General features: G+C 42.9%; 1 protein-coding gene across 3 annotated transcripts in view; it reads left to right on the forward strand.

The window, feature by feature from the left end:
- The first annotated feature begins 344 nt into the window (after positions 1–344).
- ARK2N (arkadia (RNF111) N-terminal like PKA signaling regulator 2N) overlaps positions 345–24,624 on the forward strand; it is a 238,356-nt gene continuing 214,076 nt past the window's right edge. Inside the window, exons 1-2 of one of the 3 annotated variants that reach the window (XM_086960344.1) lie at positions 345–603; positions 23,491–24,299. In XM_086960344.1, the coding sequence (XP_086816470.1) occupies positions 23,582–24,299 (718 nt within the window). In that variant the 5' untranslated portion in view covers positions 345–603; positions 23,491–23,581. The remainder of the gene's footprint in view (positions 604–23,490; positions 24,300–24,624) is intronic. The other 2 variants (XM_086960345.1, XM_086960346.1) reach the window with 2 other exon arrangements.

The following is a 24,624-nucleotide window of genomic DNA, read 5'->3' on the forward strand; positions in this document are numbered from 1 at the left end:
TACTGATAACTAATTGGAAAATGTCCCCGGTAGTCATTTGAAATGTAGTTGCATTAACATTAAAGGTACATTCTTAGTGGGCATTATGCAAAATTGAGTGAAACATGACATGGGTAATCCTTACATCTGTGTAGTAATATAACTGCAAATGTCCTTCTTCAAATAGCTGTGAAAGGCTGCTGTTATAAGAAAGCAAGGAGGAGACGTACATGGATTCCACGTTTTTTAATACGTCAAGCTCTTTAATAGGCGGAACCAAATCATGGAGCATCCAAGATGGCCACTGTGTTTACACGACCAGACACTATACCCTTTGGAATACGCTTCCTGCAAACAATAGAGGAGGAGGTGGGGGTGTCAGAGCCGCGACTAGACTCTATGGTTAAGGAGACGCTCTGGCTTCACTGGTTTTCCTCAGAGCTCACTCGTCAAACCTCGTTGGTTGTGTGGTGGAGTTCCTTCTTCGACGGAAGTGACGTCGGCGAGGAAACGGCCTCCGGTGACATTTTTCGGAGCAGTTTTTCGGAAGGGAACCGGTGCGTGGGGAGTAATGAGCTGAGGCCTGTCGGTGGCAGAGACCAAGGCTCCATGTGGCGCCTTCAGGTGAGAGGGGGCTGGGCCAAGTCGTCCGAAGAGGCAATTGAAGGGCAGGCTCTGGGCGGCCCGGGTCAACACTCCGGTCCCAACCAGTTTCGGAATCCCATTTTAGAAGTAGTTGGGATAATGCCGTTGTGGGATGTGGAGCAGGAAACCTTGTTTAAATTAGCCAATGCTTAGCAGTATTTCCAACATCATAGTTTTGTGTCCATTCATAGCGGTCGCCTCTTCCTCCGCCAGTGTAGTGTACTAGATGAACCAGGCATCCAAAAATAACCAGTGCCAAATTGTAGCTGACAAAAAATTGTGTGCTACCCCACTAATGCTATAGGTGTATCGTCACTAGCCCCATCTCGTCGCTTAACTTCATGCTGGACTCCTCAGGCCATTTTGTTTCCTTGTCTGTTTAGACGGGTCGATTTATTTATCTTTGTTCACGGCGGCAATCATAAGGGTGCACAGAAAAAGTTATTTGATCTGCTCGGTGTTTTGTTTAATTCAGTATTTAATGCATCTTGTCTTTAGGATGCGATATGTAGATGGACGGAATGTATGCACGTGTATAGTGCTTAGTCCAGAGGCACAGGAGTGCTGTATTAGGATCACAGGCGAAGGCGAATAAGTGATTGGAGGGGCGTTGCTGCAGTCAATCTCACTGTTTGGGTGTGATGCAGTAAGGGCTGCCATGCCCCACGACAAACTGGATATCCTGACGATGAGTTTGCCTGTCTGTATTTAGGCTGCGCCGGAAAGGTGGTGCCTATTGATCAAGAGACAGACAGAGCAGATGCGTTTAATGCAATGCAATAATGTTGCGAATATTGTCGGAGAAGAGGCGGCTTTGGAACTGTAGAACCAAGTTCGAGTCCCTGTAACACTCTACATCCTGTGATGGTAGAGCACAAATTCCTCTGTCAGATAGATATATTAATAAGGCTTTGACATCGAGACGGCGGAGGGGCCAATCAATATAAGGGTATTCCCCTTTCAAGTGAATTGACCCCGTGAAATAAAACATGCACGTGGGCTCCTTGATACTCCAACCCTGTGGTTACTTTGCTTCTGCTGACCTTCATCCCTGTCTGCCCGACTTGTTTTACATGCGGCATCCTAGGATGCTTGACTCCGGTCCAGGGAAGACATGACTTGGCAGTTCGGGCTGGACTGTTCCCATGAGGCACAGGGTCAAGGCTGATTTGCATATGGCCATGTCTGAACTGGGGTGTTGTGGAGTGCAAAAAAACCGATAGATTTTAGGCCCAGATCTCTGTACTGAGGTGAATGTATGACATTGTTCTGATGACGGCTGATAGCCAGAAACCTAAGTTCCTGTTATGCCAATACAGCACCAAAAAGGACAGGGGTGCGCGAGGTATGATGGGTGAGATTGAAAGTAAAAATGAGAATGGACGCTTCCCTTTCCTATGGTCTGCCTGCGAAGGCAAGGAGAGACACAGGAGAGGGAATGATAGGAAAGGCGAGTGAAAAAGACAGAGATGAAAATAGGATAGTCAAATACAGTGAATAGATTTGTTAGAGAAGCATCTGAGAGAAAGGGGTAATTTGGCACAGGCATAGTGATCAGGGTGAGAAGAATGCTAGCTAGAGGAGAGAGAGCGCATGGGAGAGAGTCGAGACAAAGGATGAGAGGGATGGAATTATGGTAATATGAGTGACAAAATAGGGTAAAGAATTAGGCGAGATGGCGAAAGAGAACAAATGTGAATAAGAGAGACTGGGGAAGAGCAACAAGGGCGAGAATACCACAGACCTTCTTTGGCAAATAGATATGCATACTCTGACACAATACAAAAGGCACAAGTGTGTTTTTTTCTAGCATGCTATTGCACAATGAGAAAAACTTGATTGATTAATTGTTTGCACTCTTGATTCGTCCCGAATCCCCCCTCAGACTCCTCCAGAGTCCATGGCTCAATTTGGCAAGTATCTAGACTCCCGCCCCCCCCCCCCATGTTATCTCTGGTCAGTGTACAGATGATAGGGTGATATATGGGCATATGTGCTGCTGTATAGTACTGGAACCTGCTTTGAAGTGTCAGTATTTCTCCAAGTGAGTTTGGCTTATAAGTATAATGTGCTCAGACAGAAATTTAGCAGGACTAAATACTGGTAACACGTTTATAGGAAATATTTATGCAAGGTCATGATTGTGAAAAAACATATATTCTACTTTTCTTTTGCAAAAGATGCTTTGTGTAGACTCCTCTCCCTGATGGACAAAACCACTACCAACTTCAACAACCGCATGACCATTCTACCTGAAAGCGGGAGAGAACCAACTGCCTTAGGCTCAAGTCCAGCAAGATTGAAGTATTTGTCTTTGGAAATAAGATCTTCCTGTGGGACTCTCAACTGATGTCTGTCGGAGCTAGGGCCCACACCCATTGACCACACAAGAAATCTGGGTATCATCCTAGACAAACAGCTCAAAATGATGGCACAAGATAAAGCAGTGAGCTCCTTGTTCATGCTATGAAAGATCTACAAGTAACTGCAACAGGACACCAGACTGACAGTCATACAAGCACTTGTCTTAAGCAGGTTTGACTACTGCAGCACACTCTATGCTGGAACTTCTACACAGACTTCAGATCACCCAGAATGCAGCCGCAAGAATCATATTCAACCTCAAGCGCACCACACCTCAAGGAGCTGGCTGCACTGTCTCCCCATCCACGAACTCTACTTTGTATACACACATACAACACCCTACACATCACTGGACCAGCTTACTTCAACAGCTGCTTACACATTCACCTGTCTTCCAGACATCTACGCTCTGACTCGCACACCCTCGCAAAAGCAGAACAAGAGACAGCTACTTCTCCGCTATCTCACCCAAAACGTAGCACAACCTCCCTGAACAATTCAGAACCCTCCGTCTTACTACTTCTGTTCAGCAACAAACTGAATACCTGACTTTTTGAGTAACCATGCACGCCTACACTCCACCTAAAGCGCCTGCCTACCCACACAGGTGATTAGTGCACTATCCATATCGTCATAACAACCCTCAATTCTGGAAAGCTGCAGTTTCATTGCTGCTGGGAGAAGTTATTCATTTTTTCAGTTAAGCAAGATTCAACTCCAGTCATTGTGCTCATACCCAAATGACACAGGAGTGCAGGGTGTTCTGTGCTTGGGTGGCAGAATGATTATGGTTGTGTTTCAAGCATCAGTTCGGCAGTCTGATGTAGTTAAACATGCACAGGCGAGAACAGCAGGTTTTCAACATTGGGACACTGCACGTAACTTGTAAGTTTCTTAACACCTTGAATGCTACAGCAATTCCCGTTTTGTGCTGAACTCTTCAGATTTCCATTGTTCATGACGAGCTCAGCTCGTCATAAGCACACGACCAGTGTACTACATGACGAGCTGAGCTCGTCATGAGCAGGGAAGGGGTGAAGTACAGCAATGGGTGGTGTTTGGGGCAGCCAGTGCGCTGTTATTGTGCGGTGGTGCGTCTATTTGGCTGTCTGGATTTGGTTTCTTTTTAACTTAAGAATGCCATCTTGATGATACCACCTCTGCTTACATTTCATGTCTTACTAAGAGGAAGGGATTATTGGGAGTGTTGCAGTTGATTGACTAATGTCATATGTCACTGTGAAGAGGGGAAAAAAAGGCCATAGTCTTACATTGAAATTTGATGGAGTAAGGCCGTCCTCAGCTGTATTATGAAAAATATATTCACAATTATGACACTATTGGGAAGCCGGTATCCAGAGCTCGCAGTGCTTTGACCTTCTGAGGAAAAATATTTTAGTTTTTGTATGGTTTATTAGAAAAAGCATATCTGACTGAGCTTGTGCTTAGTGTTATCGTTATTTTAAACTGTTGAGGATTCTGATTCATGGTATGGCTATTAGCAGTCAGAATTTATATGTGGAATTGCACTACTTTTGAATTGGAGCGAAGCTAATGTGTGTAAGAGATAAGTGCGTTGAGGTAGGTTACGTAATATTAATGTTCTGATTCCATAGCCTTTATTTTCATCCTGCGGCGGATATTTGTGCCTGTGTGCAATGTTGTAATGTGTGATGCATTAGTAGAGTGTAAAAACAACAGTTGATGGACAGAATGCAGAACAATGTCATAACTCACCCCAGTTCAGACATGGCCATATGCAAATCAGCCTTGACCCTGTGCCTAATGGGAACAGTCCATCCCGAACTGCCAAGCCATGTCTTCCTTGGACCAGAATCAAGCATCCTAGGACCGGTTTCTGGCTATCAGCCTTCTTCAGCCAGGATAGCTTGACTCCAGTGGCGTGGAGAGCACAGGACTCATGTCTGAGCATACCCGTCCCACTCGGGGTGACAAATGCAAAAACAGTTGATGGACAGAATGCAGAACAATGTCATACATTCACTCCAGTACAGGGATCTGGGCCTAAATCCAGCGCTATCTTCATTTCATTGTAATACTATCTTACCTGTCACGCGTTGCTGCGATTTCAGAAGAAAGTAAATTCAAGGAAACTATTTATGATAACATTAAATTTACATTGTGTCATTGTTATGGAAACTTATTTTATTTTTGAAAACATTTCTAAGTGTGGCTTGAGCAGTGCGTCCTCGATTGGCTTCCAATCTTGATTCTCGTTGCTTGTTCATTTGAGAAGAACAGGCTTGAGCAATGCGTCCTCGATTGGCTTCCAATCTTGATTCTCTTTGCTCGTTCGTTTGAGAATTACGGGCTTGAGCAGTTTGTATTCGAACAGCATTACGGGCGTGAGCTGTTTTGTATTTAAACAGCTTCTAATCTTGCTTCCCATTGCTCGTCTGTTTCTGAAGCTCGTAATGCCTCTTTCTTTCTTTCGTGCTTCTGATGTAGTTTGACCAATTTCCGTTTGGGGGTCATAACTGTCGACGATGCTCGCAAATTCGCTGTCTATTTCATTATTTGAAAGATTATGAGGGCCCTGGGTGGGCCGATATAAAAAAAAAAAAACTTTTTGGACTGAAACCTTCACGGGAGTGTACTCAACAACTTCCCAAAGTTTCATGGCGATGGGATGAATGGTGTAGTAATTCATAAAGGACAGACAGACATACTTTCGTGTGTATATATATATATATCTCTATCTCTATCTATATATATATATATATATATATATATATATATATATATATATATCCTTCAACAACAAAAGAGCAACAATAAATGAGCATAAATAAACAAACAATAAAAGAACAACAATTTTATGAATTTTTGATGAGTTATTTCCCGCACTATATTAAATGGTGGGGAATTGGCGGTATGGTCTGGGTGCAACAATTTTCGTCCGTACATAGCCTGCTGGACAAATGGTTCACTAACAGTTTGGAATGACCCAGTAGGATTGGCTAATATATGAATACAATTTGAGGGGTTGTTTCTAAGTGGCATAAACGTCTTTACGGACAAGATATTGGAATAACCTATGAAGAATTATTCTGTAATAAAGGGGTTCCAAATGATGTCTTAATGGTGTGGTACAAAGGACTCTTTCAACAAATTAGACTGGTTAATTAGGGGTGGCATTACTACAATGTGACATCATAAACAAATGGTAACTGTCAGGATTATACATTCTTGGAGTGAAGCCGTTGTTGTGCTGTACTTTGTTGTCGTAATAATTCATGTGGGTTAACCCCAGCCCCCCCCCCGCTTTTGTTTTCCAGATTATAAGACCCTTGGCAAAACAAGGAGAGTCGACACGGGAAGTCCGTGAGTTTTAAGTAACAAGAGTCCTCGCGGTTTAGACACGCCTTAGCGTGCGGGGTCTTCCGGGGGACACACAATATATTGGTCCTGATGAATGCTGAGCGGACTTAGCTCACAATAGCAGAAACATGTTGACCATGATCACGAAATAGAACACTTTGGCTCAAAATTGCTCAGCCATAGGGTCCGGTAGCACTTTGTTTTTATTGGTGGTCCACGATCCCTCTATTAAAATTGGTATAGGGAATTGTTAGTTTCGTTTTAACTTCACTAGCACTTTTTTCTTTAGGCACATTCACTATGCCTTCTTTGACTGGACAGAACCAGATGATGAAACCAATCACTCACTTTGTTGGAAGATGAGGGTTCTTATCTTTGTCAGAGTCCCTTCCACCATCATTTTGTACCAACTCTTTGGGCTATAAGGAAATAGTATCTTTTATCTGTTTTTGTAATACACCTTTATTGTTGCTCTTTTGTTGTTGAAAGTGATTACTCCAGAGGTATAAGACTGACCCTCTCTCTTGTTGATTATTTTTATTTATATATATATATACACACACACACACACACAATACCTCGCAGCGGCGACAGCACTCTGACCCTCAGGCAGAAACACAAGGCATAGACCAACTTTGTGAAGCATTCATTTATTTCCCATAAAACAGCATGTCACGACGCGTTTCGGCCGTCCCTGCGGCCTTGATCACCTTTTTCACATGACAATGCAATGTAAACAGCCCATTTTAAAGTGCTAGTGCGTCACATGTCGCAATGGACATAGAGAAAATACTCACTGTATAAATACTTTCACGATACAATGTTTAGTAAATACGATCTGTATAAATAAATTGAAACATTTAAACATTTCACCAAGTGACAGTTATTATCTACAACTATCCAAAAAAATATATATATATTGGGACGAATGATGGCATATTTGATAAACCTATTTTGCCATTATTTCATATACCTGCATAAATGCATGTTTAAGTCCCTAAAAATACTTTTTTCAACTTAAGTCCCTGCAACATGAACTATCTTTTCATAAATTAACACGTGCTCACCTAAACGTGAATAAATATAAATGTGTTCTATTTATTCCTAAAAAAAATATAGTGTACATAAAAGTAATATATTACAATATAAAACTAAAGGGGATAAGTACGTTGCACATTTGAATTTTCACTTTGCATATTTAGACAGTTCATGACTATAAAGAATGCAATAAATAATATAGCAATTCTATTAATTTCCTATCTAGAGGGTATCTTGTAATTGCAACAAGACGTAGAAGGATCCCCTTCAACTAATCTACTAAAGTAACTTGGTGCTACAGTACAATACATCTAAAGTGACTTGTGCTCATAATAGCGAAGAGAATACCTTGAATATCTATTGAAGTTCAAATTCATAGATATTACAGTATCAATCATCAACCAGTGGGATATTAGAGCTAATTTTGGGGGGATTTATAAGGGTGTCTTGAAGTCATACAATTATTAAGAAATTAAGGATATATATATATATATATAAATACACACAAATAATTAATCATACATATTTGATAAAATCATATTAGAAACGGACCCATTATAAAAAGATATCGGTGACATGTTAAAAAATAGCTGACTAAAAGACATATAGATAAAACCTACCCTAATGCCTTAAAAAACAGCTAAAAATAATCATGACACCTTATAAATGTATTGCATTTGTGAACCAATTGGTCTAAATTTCATTGGTATTGACATATAAATATGTATAAACACAATATAAAAACACAGTGATATAAATACACGTATTTCTAAATGGTCCGAAGTGATATGGTCTATAAAAGTACAGTTTCTTATGTGTGAACACACGGGACCCCTCCTAATTAGATAAACAATTTACAATTATGTGTGCAGGTCCTCTGTAGTGTTTAACCCTCCCGGCCATTTGGAGTCAAATTCTAAAATGTAATTGGTTTCTGTTCTTCTCATGCAGGCCTCCATATTCCCTCCTCTTTTTGTTGCCGGGATAGATTCGATTGCGTAGTATTTTAGGCATTGAGGTTTGCTGTTATGAACTGCCTCAAAATGTCTTGCAACCGGATAGCTTTGGTACTTATTAGTTATGGCCCACAAATGTTGCAAGATCCTTTTATGAACTTGCAGTTTCGTGCTGCCTACGTATTTCAAATGGCACTCACATTCTAGGATATAGATACAAAATTCACTTTTACATGTAAGATGTTGTCTAATGTCTCTAGTGGTCCTAGGAATGACTGTGGTGTAATTTTTAGTATTCACACCATACTGGCAAGCTTTACATGTTAAGCATTTGAAGAAACCCTTACTAATAGGCAGCCAGATTTCTTTTCTTAACCGCATGCGCGCTAGCGGGTTTTCCCGCTGCGCGCTGAAATTTAAAAATCGCGGGTAACGTGACAAAGCCAGCTCGTCATGCGCGCAGCGCAGGTAACGCCCATGCCGAGCTGGCTTTGTCATCCGCATCGAAGGGGTTAAGCATTCCTGGCTATTCTTAGCTAGAATTGAGCCCAAACTCCTAGCTTTGCGAAAAGTTATAACTGGGTTTGAGGGCATTAAGTCTCCAATTACAGGGTCATCCTGAATAAAATGCCAATTGTCTGACTATACTCCTCAATTCTTTTTCCTGCTTGGAGTATGTCAGTATCAGCCTAACAGGATTCGCATCTATAGTTTGAATTTGACTCCTTTTGGAATTATACTCCAGGAGTTCACCTCTCGGTTTTAGCTGTGATTTTCTCATGGCTGTTTCCACTATTCTTAAGCTATATCCTCTTGCTAAACTTTCCTGTTGCTTCGCTATCATATCATCATCATTACTGCAAATACGGCGGATGCAGAGCGTCTCACCGTATGGTATAGATTTGATGAGATGTTGCGGGTGGGCACTAGTGACGTGGAGCAAAGTATTACCCGCCGTTGGCTTTCTAAAAAGGGTAGTACTTAGAATATTGTTTGTTAAAAAAACCTGCACATCTAAGAATGTCACAGGTTCTTTGCTAATGGTCGAGGTAATATTTAAATTAAGATCATTAACATTAATTTCTTGTATAAAATTCAAAACACTTTCCTCAGAACCACGCCAGACAATAAATAAATCATCAATAAAACGAAACCAAGAGACTATATTAGTTGTGCAATATTGTTCATATTTATGCGTGAGGACCAGTTCCTCCCACCATCCCATAAATAGGCACGCGTAACTGGGGGAGAAACTGGCCCCCATAGCAACACCTTGAACCTGTTGAAAGAATTGGCCATTAAACATAAAATAATTGTTTTCCAGACAAAAAGATAACATTTCAAGAAGCATTTTGGAATGATGGGCAAATTCCATTGGCCTGGTGTATGATCGCACTCCTTCGTCCAGAGGCTTTACAGTTTTTTACATTGTTTTTTCAGTAAAATGAGATGGTCATTGTATCACAGGGATTTTTGAGGATGTTTTTGCTATCAGTGATTTTCTTGGGAATGCATACATCTAAGACCCCTGACCTTTTGGACGGACTACTGTTTCCTGGCATGCAGCTCCAGCAGTGAGTGCCCTGCCTCCTGCTCTCTGCTGACCCCGGTTCAAGGCCGTGCCTTGCTCTACCTCGCTTCTGGCCAGCTCCTCTATGGCCTTCTGCTGCCTTCTCTGCCCTCTCGGTCTCTTACTCCTCTTCTCCATTCCTCCCTTCACTGCTCATTTACTCCTTTCTATTTTACTTAGTTCCTGTTCTTTCCTTTTTTTCTCTTTCTTGCTCCTTCCCTGCTGCTTAAGACCCACCCTCCCCTACTTAATGGCGGCCACGCACTGTGCCTAAGGCAAGTCCGTCTGCGCCCGGCCGCAACCAGCACCAGGGACCCTGGTTCTCCGACCACCCACCGCTACCACTCTGCTGCCCTCATCGCACTCAATCCCAGAAGGAACAACTGTCAACTGGCTACACCGAACACCACCCACAGCCAGTTCTCCTGCCGACTTTACTGACAAACCTTCACCACCCTCCCTACCCTGGACCCTAGCACCCATGAAGCCCTGAGGTGCATCCTCCTCACCGATCTCTACACACACACTGTAGAGATTGGTTACCTCCTCAACACCCTCTCGCCAGACGTCCCATTCTTCAATGAAACATGGACCAACCCCACCTCTGCCCCGAAATTGCCACCACCATCCCAGACGGATAAAAGATCCAGAGGAAGGACTGCCCCAACTGCCCAGGAAGAGGACTCTAAATCGCACACAAGAGCTTCCTCCGACTCACCACCTCCATCACAAGCGACTCCCCGTCCACCACCGAACATCTCCATTTCCAGATCGAGACCAGCCCCAGAACGACCCTACGAGGCACCCACTCCTACAGACCTCCTGGACCTCGAACCTCTACCATCGCCGACCTCATCACCGCACACCATCACCTACATGGACTACATACTCATTGGAGACTTCAACTTCCACATCAACGCTGCGGGAGAGTAAACGGGGAGGTAATGCATTTAAACAATTTTTTCTAAATTATTGACATTCCACCCCCATTTTGTCTACCGGATCTAATCTATGTATCTGGTAGCTTAAGGGGACAGCGAGCTGAATATCGGGGCCTGAACTGTCACTAAGCCATGTTTCCATTACAAACAGTATATCCATGGGGTCTTCCTCTAACATAGCTCTTAGATCTGAGGAATGCCTAGGGATTGAACGGGCATTAATCAGTCCCAAATTCCATAAAGCTGCTTGTTAATCAGTCGTGGGTAGATGTGTGTTCTTGTTTGTTTGTGGCTTGTATCCGCAATGGATACAGGCTCCTTTAGGAAAGGGTGGGCAATTTGCTCCTGGCAAGGGAGCACATGGTGATTGTAGTGGGGGGGTCTAAGCGATAAAAGCTAATTTCTAGTGTACTTATAAGGTGCTGAGTTGCGGGAACCAGGGTTGCTGGACCAGGACGGGCTTCCATTTTGCATGCCCGCTGCGTGTGTCGGGCCCTCAGTCGTTGTTTTAAGGAGGAAGTGGAGTTGGCTACTAGACAGCCAACCTCCCGCCTCTTCCCACCCTTCTATGGTTTAGTGAGGCCAAAAGCCTCTCTATGATTCCTTCGTGCCGCTCTTACGCGTTGCGGCTCTCGGTAAAAGGAGATCACTTTAAAGAACAGTATTCCCTTTAAACCTCTGCCCAACAAATTCAAATACACAGATAGTATTAAAGCATAAAACAAATCAGATAAAATGTAAGTTTAAAATTTAATAATTGCAGCTGTTACCTAAGATAGAAAAAGACACACAATTGATGGTGGGAGTGCAGAACAAATCAAAACATTCACCCCCAAGAGATATGGGTTAAATCCATAATTCTTTTGCTCACCATGCTACCGCAGTTTAGACCTGGCCATATGCAAATCAGTCTTGAACCCGTGCCTCATGGGAACAGCCCAGCCCGAACTGCCAAACCAAGTCCTCTCTGGACTGGAAACGAGCATCCTAGGATCGGTTTCAGGGCTTCACCCCGTAACAGCCAGGATAGCTTGATTCCAGTGACACAGTGAGCCCAGGGCCCACGCCTGGGCATACCTGGCGCACTAAGAGCTTTAACTGGGTTAAATCCATCATTCATTTGCTCGCCATGCCACCCCAGGTTAGACCTGGCCTGGTTACATAAGGTAGAGTTCAGAAAGCAGCGCTCCTACCATGCATACTCCACTCTATGCCGCTCTACTCTGCACCACTGCACTTTATACTACTCCACACTACTGCACTCTGCTCTGCTTCACGGTATGCCTCTCAACTTTACCTTGTACTACTTCACTCCTTGCCACTGAACTCCAGTCTAGGTCACACCAATCCACTCTACGCCACTCTACGCCACTCTGCAACACTGCCGTCTATGCCAATGCACTTTACGCTGTAACACTCCAACACTCCACTCTATGCCCCTGCACTATACGCCAATACACTCTACGCCACTTTAATGTAACTCTGCATCACTCTCCACACTATGCCACTCCAATACGCGCCGGTCTCTGCCAGGCCAGCGGTGCGCGCGCCGCTCTCTGCTCAGCTGTGCGCGCGCCGCTCTCTGCTCAGCTCAGCTGTGCGCGCGCCGCTCTCTGCTCAGCTCTTTGCCGGCTCTGCTCAGCTCTTTGCCGGCTCTGCACAGCTCTTTGCCGGCTCTGCACAGCTCTTTGCCGGCTCTGCACAGCTCTTTGCCGGCTCTGCACAGCTCTTTGCCGGCTCTGCACAGCTCTTTGCCGGCTCTGCACAGCTCTTTGCCGGCTCTGCACAGCTCTTTGCAGCTCAGCTAGACTCTCCTCTAGCCTTTAACTTTGAGCCATGCAGAACAGCAGCCACAACTAAAACACATTGGCAAAGCCAATAGCTCTCGCATTGGTGAGAGCTATTGGCTTTGCCAATTCTTTCTGTACATCTGATTGGACCGTAGATAATTAAAAGCTACCTAAGGCTAGCTGTACTTTTACTTCAGGAGTGAAATTGACCGTGTGTTTTCCATTTGCCTTATGAGATGTGGTATGGCTCGTGTTGCAAGTGATGTTAGAAATGCAGAGCTGCCATTCCCTGGGGTGTATCGCTTTCTTGTGCAGGGCTTTGGAGCAGGTCGTTTGTTGTCCAGGTTAATGATCTTCGCATCAGGTGCTACCAGGTGAAACTGATAGAGTTGAGATGTCTCAGACAGGACCACACTGTACTGTTACATTTGAGAGCCAAATGTCACTATACCGGTCCCAAGCTTAGAGTAGTAGCTGACATAAAATCGTATGTTTCTTGTTCTTACTTACAATGACACACCTAAAACATTTTATCAGTTGTCAGAAATGCTAATGTTTTTGCATAGAATGTTAAGTCAATACCTAAGTAATGAATGTGTGCATGGGGCGAAAGAGACTGCATTTTCTTTGCAGAATCTGTTCTACATTCCCTAGTGTATTGAGATGGCTATATTGCCTAAAGTGTTACTATATCATGTATCTAATGCAATAATATTTTTCCAAGTTGGAGTCAAAAATCTAATTTTAATTAGTTTAAATCTAAATAAGGTTTTTCAGAAAGCAACTTAGGTTATTATTCTTGCAAACAATGGGGATATGTCCTTTTCAGGCTACCAAGACTGTTAGGGGTGTGAGTTAAATATGTACACAGCTTTCATAATTTAGTTTACATGGCAACATCCAAGTGATGAATCGACACGAAGCGGCATTAGTGGAAAGACTACGTTAAAACTTGACAGGGTGGCTGGCTAATTTCCATGTATATTCTGTGTAATTTAGTGCCTGAGCTTCTTTTGTCTTTTACTTTTTAGGTTTCTCTTACATGTTTTGGCAGCTAAGAGTCATACGTGACTATGACAATTTCTCCTTATATTACTACCAAGTCCTTTTTAAGGAGCACTTGCATTGGTGAAACCTTTCCACTCATGATTTCCCTTGGTGCCAGTGTACCTCCAGTTGGCATTACGTTTATGTTGACTACTTCTCTCTGAGAGAGTAGTTTTGTATAAGTCCCACAATATAAACAAGCATTGGCATAGCCAATAGATCTCGCCTTTGGGACCTTACAAGAGCTTACCCAGAGCTAGTGGCTGTTTTTAAGTTATGTGACCCAACCGGTGCCTGAGAAGAAAAGGGAGCGTTTGATGTACCCAACGATTGGAGATCTTGTAAGTGTGGATTAAAATGATATGAAGACCGTAATGTTTTAGTAAAATGTGTGGTGTTTTTCAATATCCACTTTAGAAGGCTGAGAGACTGAGATGGTGCAAATAACAATGCACACAACTTTTGGTTGAAGCAAAAGTAATGTATTTTCATTGTGTAGTTTGCATGAAGGTGCGTCCCGACATGTCCAGTGCGCCATAGGCACACACCGCGATGCTCACTGCATGAAGGTGCGTGCAGACAGTCTAGTGGCGCGATATGCACACACAGTCACACACTCATGCCTACACATATTACTCGCCAGTGGCCCACGCATAAACCCCCTCTTTTGCACCATGTACATGAAATCTGCCTGCAACTATTTTCTAGGGTGATAAAGTACTATTCCGGCTTGCGAACGGAAAAGAGACCTTTACTATTTTCCTTCCTTTGAAAACATTTATTTTTCTCTCCTGTTTGTGAAAGTGTGAAGTCGAGGTTATGGAACTGTCTAGAAGTTCTCTCCCAAAGTTGCGCAGGATGTCAGCGGGGGTGCCCCATTACTAAGGCATCCTCGGTGCAAGGTGTAACTGTGTCTTCCCGCTCTGCGTCTTGCTTTGTGCAAAGCGCAATGGGCAATTCGTACATATTCAGTCGGAGCACTGCGCATCTGGATGGAGTGAATGAATGCCTGTTTGATATACTTATGAACACACGTGTTACTGGCTGCGGTGAGAGCTACAGTTGCATTCCAGATAAAATGTGCCTTACTGTGGCTCTGCAATGTCTGTTGAGGTTTACAGGTCTTCCTGTTTTAAAAACAGATTTTCGAAATTTGAACAGGGTTCTGAGAAGCAATTTTGAGTGTTTTGAAACTCCAGTTCACTGTGAAATTTTTAAAAGCAAGCTGGAGATACGCCTTTTGAGGAACTGATTACAAGAATACATCTTATTTATTTGAAAAACATCCCTGAAGTGGGAGGATAGTTATTTGTCATTCCTGCCCAGCGCGAGGACCGCAGTTGTGGGTGAATGAAGTTTGTCTGAAATGTGATGTTCCCTGGCCCGTTTCGGACAGGGATGACCGGCTCAAGCGCGCGGAAATTGCACTCTCTTTGAAAGAGCCATGTCTATTTAAAGGGGCCTTTCGCATCTGCATGATAATTTAGATGCAAGGCTCTAAACGGCCCAAAATAGCGCCATCCAGGGCTTTGACGCTGTTTCCTTTGTGTTCTAGTGCATTCGCGATGCCAAACGATGATTCTTAATTAGTTCGCAAACTCTCATTTCCACTAATTCCAGTGGTCTTGCAGTATATACGCGCAACTGTATCTGCAACTTTTTTTAGGAAACGCGATACATGAGTGTAATGTATTTGAGGTGAAAAGTGCAGCTTCCTTTGTGTTTCTTTTTCACCTGGGTGGCTTCACATAATCCGATTTTGGTTAATTAGTGCAGGCTGTGGGAGGGAGGTTTGAAGCCCCGCTGTTAACCGCGCAGCGCAGGTTCTTCAAACACTGGGCCCTGTTTTGAGTGAAGCACTTGGGATCTTATAATGGAAGGAGGAAGGCCGTGCGCGTGCCGTTACCTGGCAGTTTTACAACTAGTAAGATACACAGTTCAAAGGAAAACAGACAAATTGGCCGCTAAAGTGAAATCGATCGAGCTGTGTTCTTAGTAACCTGATCCACGACGAGGAATGCAGCTGCCACCCTGCGCACCGCTGCTCTCTCCCGAGAGCAAAGCGCCATGTGAGTGACACATTGGAAAGGAGGTGGTACATGCACCCGCCGTTGGCCTTTTGTGTACTTTCATTATTGAAAGACACGCACAGGTCAATCCAATGTGTGGGAGGAGTCAGACCCACACAGGGAAGTTTGAAGTGCTCACAAGAAGCCTCCTGTAGAGCAGCACATGCGTGCTGCGCTAGGCTCGATCTAAAAAAGCTTGTGCACACATTTCATATAAAAAAAACTGGAAGTACTGTTGGAAAAGAAAACCTATTAGGATCCATCTGCCCATCTCTCTAGCCATCAATGTGGTAGTCAGTTGTCATGAACATTTGACCTCTCGGGCAATAGTTACTGGTTCCTATCTTGTATGGCTGTAATTTCTTGGCAGAAAGCTGAAATAGATTCACCCAAAAACAGTGTGGGGAGTATTTTAGTACTCACTGTTTATTTACATTATCTCCAGCGCAAAGCTTTCCAGAATAGCTGATTCACACTCGCACATTCATTTACAGTATTCATCTTTTCTTTCACATGCTCTAATAGCTTATCCGCACTGCTGAGGCAGTTAACCCTCCTGAAGTATTCCAGGAGATGTGGCAATGTTACTTCATCCTTTCCTGCTGACATACTGCGAATGCTTAAAAAGCAGCTCATCTTCTGAGAAGTTGTCTCAATGATGTCCCTCTTAGGCCTCCTATGTATAACGCTCTTATTATTGACCTCCATCTGAGAATATAACTGTGTGAGGCAATGGTATGTGGGACGATTTTTGTGTGGGAAGGTACAGCCATCCTAAAATAAATGTGATTGCCTAGTGCTTTGGAATGCGCCCACAATGCTTGTAGCCCCTAATGAAGATAGATTCTGCACTACCCATCCGTCCCCTACCAAGGAAATTCAGGTTTGGGCCCAGCAACCTCTCGTTTTGTTGTACCACTGCACCTGATGAATATGGGCATAATGAAGTGGGGAGCTTGGGGGCCGGGGGAGGCTTGGGGAGACCGGGATTGTGATGGAGATCTGCCTTCCAGACGCTCAGCGAGACTTGGTGCCTGTTATCCAGCTGTTAGATCCACTAAACGTCCTACCCTTCCTCTCGGGCAGGACTGCATTGACTAAGAGTGTTTTCTTCATTTCAGGGGAAAAGTTTGGTTCCTGTGATTTATGCATAATTGCACTTTTCCCAGGCAGGTAAAAATGTTTATCTCGCCTGCCATTACATCAACTTCCCTTCATGGTGTGGACACATATGTCTTCTTGGAGGCTTCCAATCACACTGTTTGCCTGCCCCTCCATCTGCGAGGCTTCTGCTGCAAACCTCAGCCACTATTCACTGGTGAACACCATTTCATACACACCCATAGAGAGTTAGATCTATGCTTCTCAATGTCAGTTGCAGCAGTATGCCAGTGACGCACTGCTGCTGCAACAGGTTGTCTGCTTCACAGTAAATGCCAATTGTCTCTTTATTTCACATCTGCTTGTTATTGTTTGATTTAATGTAGATGAAAGATTTAGGGCTGTACCAAGGGATGTCAGTTTCTTTAGGGATAACCCAATATACAAGATGTTTCTTGAACTCCTGGAACTTTGTTGATTTTGTTTGTGCTGCCTATTCTTGACACCAACTCAATCTACTCTCTCCGACGGCTCTTACTTGCCTGAAGCTGCGGGGGTGAGGTGAGCTAGCCTCCAGCGTTGCCGCCACCGCTTCAGTGCATTGTATCAATTCAGTTTGGTGTTTGTACTATTTAATTGTTTTCGAGATTTAAAGTGAGCAAACGTGATGTCTAGAGGTAAAGTAGATAAACCTACCTCTGGGATGGGTACCATTGACAATTTTCTTGTGAAAAATGTTAACCAGATTAATGAGAAGGGCTTCTTTGGGACGGGGTAGTGTTCCCCTACCACAGGATGAGGCGCCTCTCGCTGCAGTGGATATACCTATGCCTGATAATTATAATATCCCTGATGTTAGTAATAGGGATGTTGTACTAACTACAGCTCAGCTTCATGTAGAGATACATGAAGACCACCCTGATACTTCCACTGAGGAAATTGAACTGGTACAGCCAGTGCCGAGACCGGTGAGAAATTGTAGAAAATTACAGCTTAAAAGGGGGGGGGGGAAGCATAATAAAAAGAGCCGATTCAGCTACACCAGTTAGTAATGGCCCTATCACAGGCTCTTGTCCTTCTGACGGAAACAATGAGGGTGGTCTTAAAGTACAAATTGAACAACTTACTCTCTTGTCAAGTACCCTAGAAGGAAGAATGATGGCAAAAATGGAAGAGCTGATTAGACCCCTGTCAAGTAAGCTTGATACCTTAGCCCTAGAGGTAGATAGACTAGGTGGCCTATTATCAATACACCAGCCTGTGGCCCCACCTGTCAGTTCTAGGGCTGTGGTAACAGGGCATGGCCCTTTGAGGGAGCCGGCACAGGAGACCTTTAGGCAAGTTCCTGTAGCAGAGAACGCTCCACTTAAACCCACTCCAAAAACTGACCTGACTGTGATAACATCTGTAGAACAGGATGGTAGGTCAGATTTTAGGCAAATAAGAAGCCGTTTTATCAATCTTCCACCTGACTGCGCACCTTATGTGGCTGTCTTGTCTAATGTTCCAACTATAGAAGATCATCCTGTCCAGCCTCGTGGGGAAACTCATGATTCATTAAAAAATAAAGCAGTAGCCTGGTTGAATTCAAATTGTGGATTTCCAACAGCATATTCAGATCAAATACTCTGAGAAGGGTAAACTAGATTGGCCCATCTAAAAAGTTAAACAATGGGGATTGTATTGTTATCAATTTCAGGCATCCCCAACATGTGGCAACAGTTTTACTGAGAGCATCATCTTTATTGTCCGATGCAAATAGCATTAGTGTCCGTCCACTTGGATATTTTTATACCCACTTGATTAAAGCCCCTGCTAGACATAGGAATTTCAGGCCACTGTTTCAACCTCAGCCCTTGGCTCCAACACCACCATACCTATACAATGTTGTCAATCAAAACAGGAATGGGTTCATGGTGGAAACGCAGAATAGATTTGACTTGCTCTCAGGCCTAGAGGCATGTGATTGACGGGAGGAGTCTTTGGGCCAAGGGAATGGTAATTCTGGCGATGTGGCTCAAATGGTAAATATCCAGGTGAAATCGCAGGGAAACAATGTAATTTCATGGAATATTGCAGGATTAGGCACTAAGTTGAAAGACTGTAATTGGGTGACCTACATTAAGCAGTTCCAGATTATTTGTCTGCAAGAGACCTGGTCAGTGGACTGTGACCTCTTTCTTGAGGGGTACAAGGCTTTCTATGTCCCTGCGACAGCATCTAGCAGAGGTAGACCTAAGGGCGGGCTGGTAACGTTTATATCTGTAGCACTCTCTTGTAAAACACGTGGAGTTTTAACAGTTAACCCTGGAATCATTGGTCTAGTACTAAATGGAGATAACGGTCTGTTGGGTCTGGTAAATTTTTATAATGCAGTTAACTTTTGTTTGGCTCCTAGCTCTATATTAGCACTAAATGTATTTATTAGCAATTTTTTCAATGTTCATCCATGTGGGATCCCCTGTTTAAAAACTTGTCAGACTTGCATTGTGAACGCTCTGAGGGATTACACTTGGAACATACATTGGATGGAGAAGTTTTCAACGATTTATTAACCAACTTGGATTTCACTGACAATGGCATTGAGGGATCCGCATAAGCGCTTTGAAATCCCTACATTCAGGGGTCACGGGAAGGGTACCTTCATTGATTACATTTTGCTCTCTGTGTCAATGCAGACTTTTGTGGACTCTTATCATTGAACACAGTGAGTTCAGTGATCATAATCCGTTGACTGTACACTTGAAGGGCCCCTGGGTGGCCAAAGAGGGACGGAACTGTATCCATGGCAGACTGAGTACCACTGATGGCAGGAGGTGCCTTAAGTGGGCTATGATCACACCAGATCGGTTGTATAAAGATATTAAGGAACACTGTACTGAGGAAATTGCAAAATGTACTCAGGAAGGACCAGATCCATGTCAGGTTTTAAGTGCTTTTCAAAGTATTACAGATAAGGTGTCTCATTTGATGTCAGCACCAGTAAAACGCACTGAGATCTTGAGACGAAGATGGTTTAATCATGACTGCTCTAGGGCTTCACGTAATCTAAGGACATCCCTGTCAATGAAACCCAGAATTAAGGAAAATATTCAACAGTGCAGACAGGAATACAAAGCTGGTATTAAAAGACGTAAGGAGTTTTTAAGAGAGGAGGCATGGAATGAGATTCTTGAACCCCCTACTTTGAAGTGCAGCTCTAGATTCTGGGCGGTAGTAAAAAGACCTTTTTTGACCCAGGGTCCAGGGGATGGACTGGAATGCTGCATAACAAAGGAGGAATGGGTAATACATTTTTCGCAATTGTACGGTAGTACGTTGAATGCTAAATCTAATTCCTCTCCAGGCAACAGCGGTGATTATTTTAGGTTTGATAGAGGTGAGGTCATTGAGGGTATAATAGGGCTTACAGCTGGGAAGGCACCGGGACCTGATGGGATTCCGCCAGACTTATATAAGTCTGACCCCAGTTTTTGGGCACCAATATTGGAATCGGTCATTAACGCAGCTGCTAACATCGGCTGCCCGAAATCATGGGGGGTATCGACAATTGTCCCAGTTTTTAAGAAGGGAGACCAGGGTAGCCCCCTTTGTTACAGACCTATTTCATTAATTGTTTCCATGGTCAAAATAGTGGGTAGAATTCTACTGCGGAGGCTCTCTGATTGGGTGCAGAAAAACAGCATTCTGTCCATTTCCCAGTACGGCTTCTGCAGTGGCCGTTCAACAATCACACAGTGCCTTAACCTCTTTTTAATATTAAGTAAGTACACCGTTGGCCAAAAGGGTACTGTGCACCTTGCCTTCATGGATTTGTCATCAGCTTTCGACTGTGTTAACATGGGGGAGAAGGGTGTTGACAGTGGGATTGTGAACTTCCTTGCGGATCTACATAGTAACACCAGTGCTAATGTTAGGTACTCTCAAAAGCTGTGTGTAACTGATAATTTTAATATAGGGAAGGGCGTGCGTCAAGGATGCATTCTTGCCCCTTTTCTTTTTAACTTTTATATTATTGATCTTGATAGCGTTTTGCAGGAAGTAAAGGCTGACTGCCCCAGAGTCTGCAGGCGAGGAATTCCTGTTCTTTTATATGCAGATGATGCAGTTTTAATCTCGAGAACAGAGAGAGGTCTGCAAGCTCTACTAAATGCTTTTAAGAATTTTATGACCGAAAGAGACCTCTTGGTCAAAAACTCGAAGTTCTTTATTATGCATGTTGGCCAACAGCCAAAAAAGGAACTTCTTATTTAAATTAGATAACGTCGTAATCCCTATCACAAAAACAATTACGTATCTTGGGGTCTCTTTTGACTCCAAACTGAGTTGGGGCCCACACCTTGCTAAAAAGAAAATAGAATTGGCAAGGGCAAATGCCACTATTTTTAACTTCGCATCAAAACTAGGGAAAAAAACCTAATAATGCCATGATGAAACTTTATAATGCATAATCTGTAGCAACTGCCGTTTATGGCAGCGAAATATGGGGTTATGTGGCCGGTGTACAGCTACAAACTGCTAAACTCTTTTATGAAACACCTTTTGTGTGTTCCAGCAGCTACATCTAATCTAGTAGTACACGAAGAGCTAGGGTCGCAATATTTTTGTGATATTTTCTCATTACGACCGCTGACCTGCTGGTTAAAACTGTGGCTGAACCAAGACATTCCATTGAACCACCTGATTATGAAAGATTACTTGTCTATGGATAAGGCAATGGGTACACCCTAGTTAAAATATTTGAAACTAAATTTTTTAAAGCTTAGTCGCTTGGATTTGTTTGAGCACCCGAGTGGGATAGTGAAGGGCGATGTGGATGCAGTTAAGCAAGCCTTCTTTATGGATAGAAAACTTGAAAGGGAAGGCGTTGAGCTCCTGAAACCAAGTGTAAGAAGATATGCCATGTTAAAAACAGGTGATATGATGGAGCCCTATTTGATGGGATCGCTAACTTCTCATGAGAAGTTCCTGCTAACGAGGTTCAGATTAAACCTTTTTCATCATCTGCTGTTTAGACCTAAAAATGCTGCTTTTATTAAACCTACAGCTCCCTGCGGCTGCGACAGTATGTCTCCACAGTATATGCTCCCATTTTATATTTTTATGTAAATTTTATGAATATCCCCGTAAACGCTATCTGGTCAATCTTTTAAAGAAACTTAATTTTAATCAAATCAGACCAGCATTATTGTACTTGCAGCTTTTGCACAGTGACCGTATTCTTCAAGTTACTGAATTTTTAAAATTGTCCATTAAGATGAGAAATTGCTTGGACCAATGATGGTATCTCTGTTGATTTGACTATCTGCAGTAAATGAACTTACTTTTTATGAAATTTGTTGTACCCCGCACTTTTGCACTAATTGCTCATGTATTTTAATTATTGTGTGTTTTTAATGTTTTAATTTGTTAATATTGTAAATGCACTTTTATTGTTTGAATCAAAGCCGAATAAAGTCTTGTTGACTACTTGCGTTTGTGTTAGCGAACTGGCAGTAAAAAGTATTACTTTGGATGAGAACAGGTAGTCCTAGAATCCTACAGAAATGGCAGTAATTTTAGTGCTTCTTTGGGGTAATGGCACTGCTTATTTAATCACACTAGAATGTGTCTGTATTATCAAGAGCAAGCTTTGGTATATTTACACACTTCAGTGGAGTTACACCCCATGTTGCTATGGCTTTTAAACCAAAATTAGTGATTCATTCATATTGAATGCTGCCTTAAACTTTATAGAGAGTAAGGCATAGAGCAGGTATATTGTAGTGGGCAAGAACTGCTTTCTCTTTAAATACCTGTCCTTGAAGCAATTTATTTTTCTACCCCTCAGTAGTGTCGGCTCTTTATTTTAAACTACTGCGCTTTTTACTGCTACTTTGCAGGTGCCTACAGATGATCTTTCTCCTACCTTGCGTTTGACATTTTCTGACCTCTTCCACTAGTTGAAGACTGACTTTCCTCAAACTGCAAAGTAACTGGAACTGCAGCTGTAATTGTATTTACACATCCTAGTATGTCCACAGGCTTTTGTGATTTGTGTAGCTTTATATAGCACAAACTAGGCCCAAGGGCATCTCAGTGCTTTACATGAGCACTAGTCAAGCTGCACAAGTTTTTTTTGTTTTTAATTCCATACACCGCAAGATTAGATTTGCACCTGGTTCTCCAGTTCCAAAGTCGGCATCTCTTGCAGCAGTGCCACATCCTCTCCCCTTTCAAAGTAGGTGAGTGAGGAGAATGTAAGACTAGACCTGCATTGTGTGGCTACCTTCTAAGTTCATTAAAGGCAAACTCTTTGCATTGGATTATACTTTTTATTTGAAGTGCTTCAATGTCCGATTTATGCATTTGTTTTAAAATTTGTGTGGCAGTGTTTAGATTATAGTGCAGTGTTTATTCTCCCCAACCTGTGCAGCCATGGATCAGTGAGCATTGCCTCTGACTGTAAGGTAACATTTGCAATAACTGCATTTCTGTGCATCTTACTTTACATCAAAATTTAGTCAAAGTGGACTGTAAAGCATGTGTGGTTATAAGACTCTCTAAATACAGAGAATTGCTTTTTTTGAATAGTGTTCAGGTTAATGAATGACTACAAGCAAGACATTTTGTTTCTGTTCACTCTGTTCTGTTTTTTTTTCTCTACAGTTAGTTTTCAGTTGTTGCTTTCTTTGGAAACCCCTTACTCACTTAGCCGTCACGTCCATGATCTGACAACAGGAAGTTGGCAACCATTGAAATGAAGATGGAGGCAATGGGGAAAAACGATCTCCTCCTACCTGAAGCACTACCTTCAATCTGCGAACAAAAAGAGTCCGCAGGAGCAGAAGACCGGTCTTTAGAACTTGAAACACAGACACAAAACGATGCTGTACTGAATGCAGCAGACTCTACAATGTTAGCTTCAATGCCTTGCTTGCTGATGGAACTCAGACGAGACTCTTCAGAGTCTCAGCTAGCGTCTACTGAAAGTGACAAGCCGACGGTTGGTAGAGTTGATGAGAGTGACTCTTCAAATCATTGTATGGTTTCTCCTTCTTCCAGTGGGCACTTGGCTGATTCTGATACACTGTCTTCTGCAGCAGAAAACGAGCCTTGTCAGGCTGAAGTCCCAGTGGAAGGAGACACTGCTGGGGTACCTGGAGCTACCACTGGGAGAAAGTCAAGAAGATCTAGGTCTGAGAGCGAAACGTCCGTTATGGCTGCGAAGAAGAATCGGCAATCTAGCGAGAAGCAAAATGGTAAAGTTTCCAAAGTTAAAGGTCATCGTAGCCAAAAGCACAAAGAGCGGATTCGTCTGTTGAGGCAGAAGCGCGAGGCAGCTGCGAGGAAGAAGTATAACTTGCTGCAGGACAGCAGTACCAGTGACAGTGACCTGACGTGCGACTCAAGCTCAAGTACTTCGGATGAAGAAGAGGTTTCAGGCAGCAGCAAGACAATCACTGCAGAAATACCAGGTAGGCCATTTGTCTGGAATTTATATGTATTTTTTTTTCTTTTTGTCTCTTCTGTTTTTTAACTAATACTATTCAGCAATCAGTCAAAGAATAAAAAAAGTGGTGTTAAGCCTACATTTTGAAACAAACAAAATAAATTGTATAGTTGATTAAAAAAAAAAAAAAGATAGGTTAGGCTTTTTTTGAAGGGGGTGGGAGTTTAAAGTAGGAAGCCGTTTCTCAAAGATCAGGCAACTAGTAACTTTCCTAGAGCTGTGTTTAACCGATAGTCTCTAAAGTGTGGAAATTGAGAAACGGGTAGTCCTAATGTTGTTCTCAGAACTAA

This window comes from Lissotriton vulgaris, chromosome 3_1 (genome assembly GCF_964263255.1).
Source record: "Lissotriton vulgaris chromosome 3_1, aLisVul1.2, whole genome shotgun sequence".
Taxonomy (NCBI): Eukaryota; Metazoa; Chordata; class Amphibia; order Caudata; family Salamandridae; genus Lissotriton; species Lissotriton vulgaris.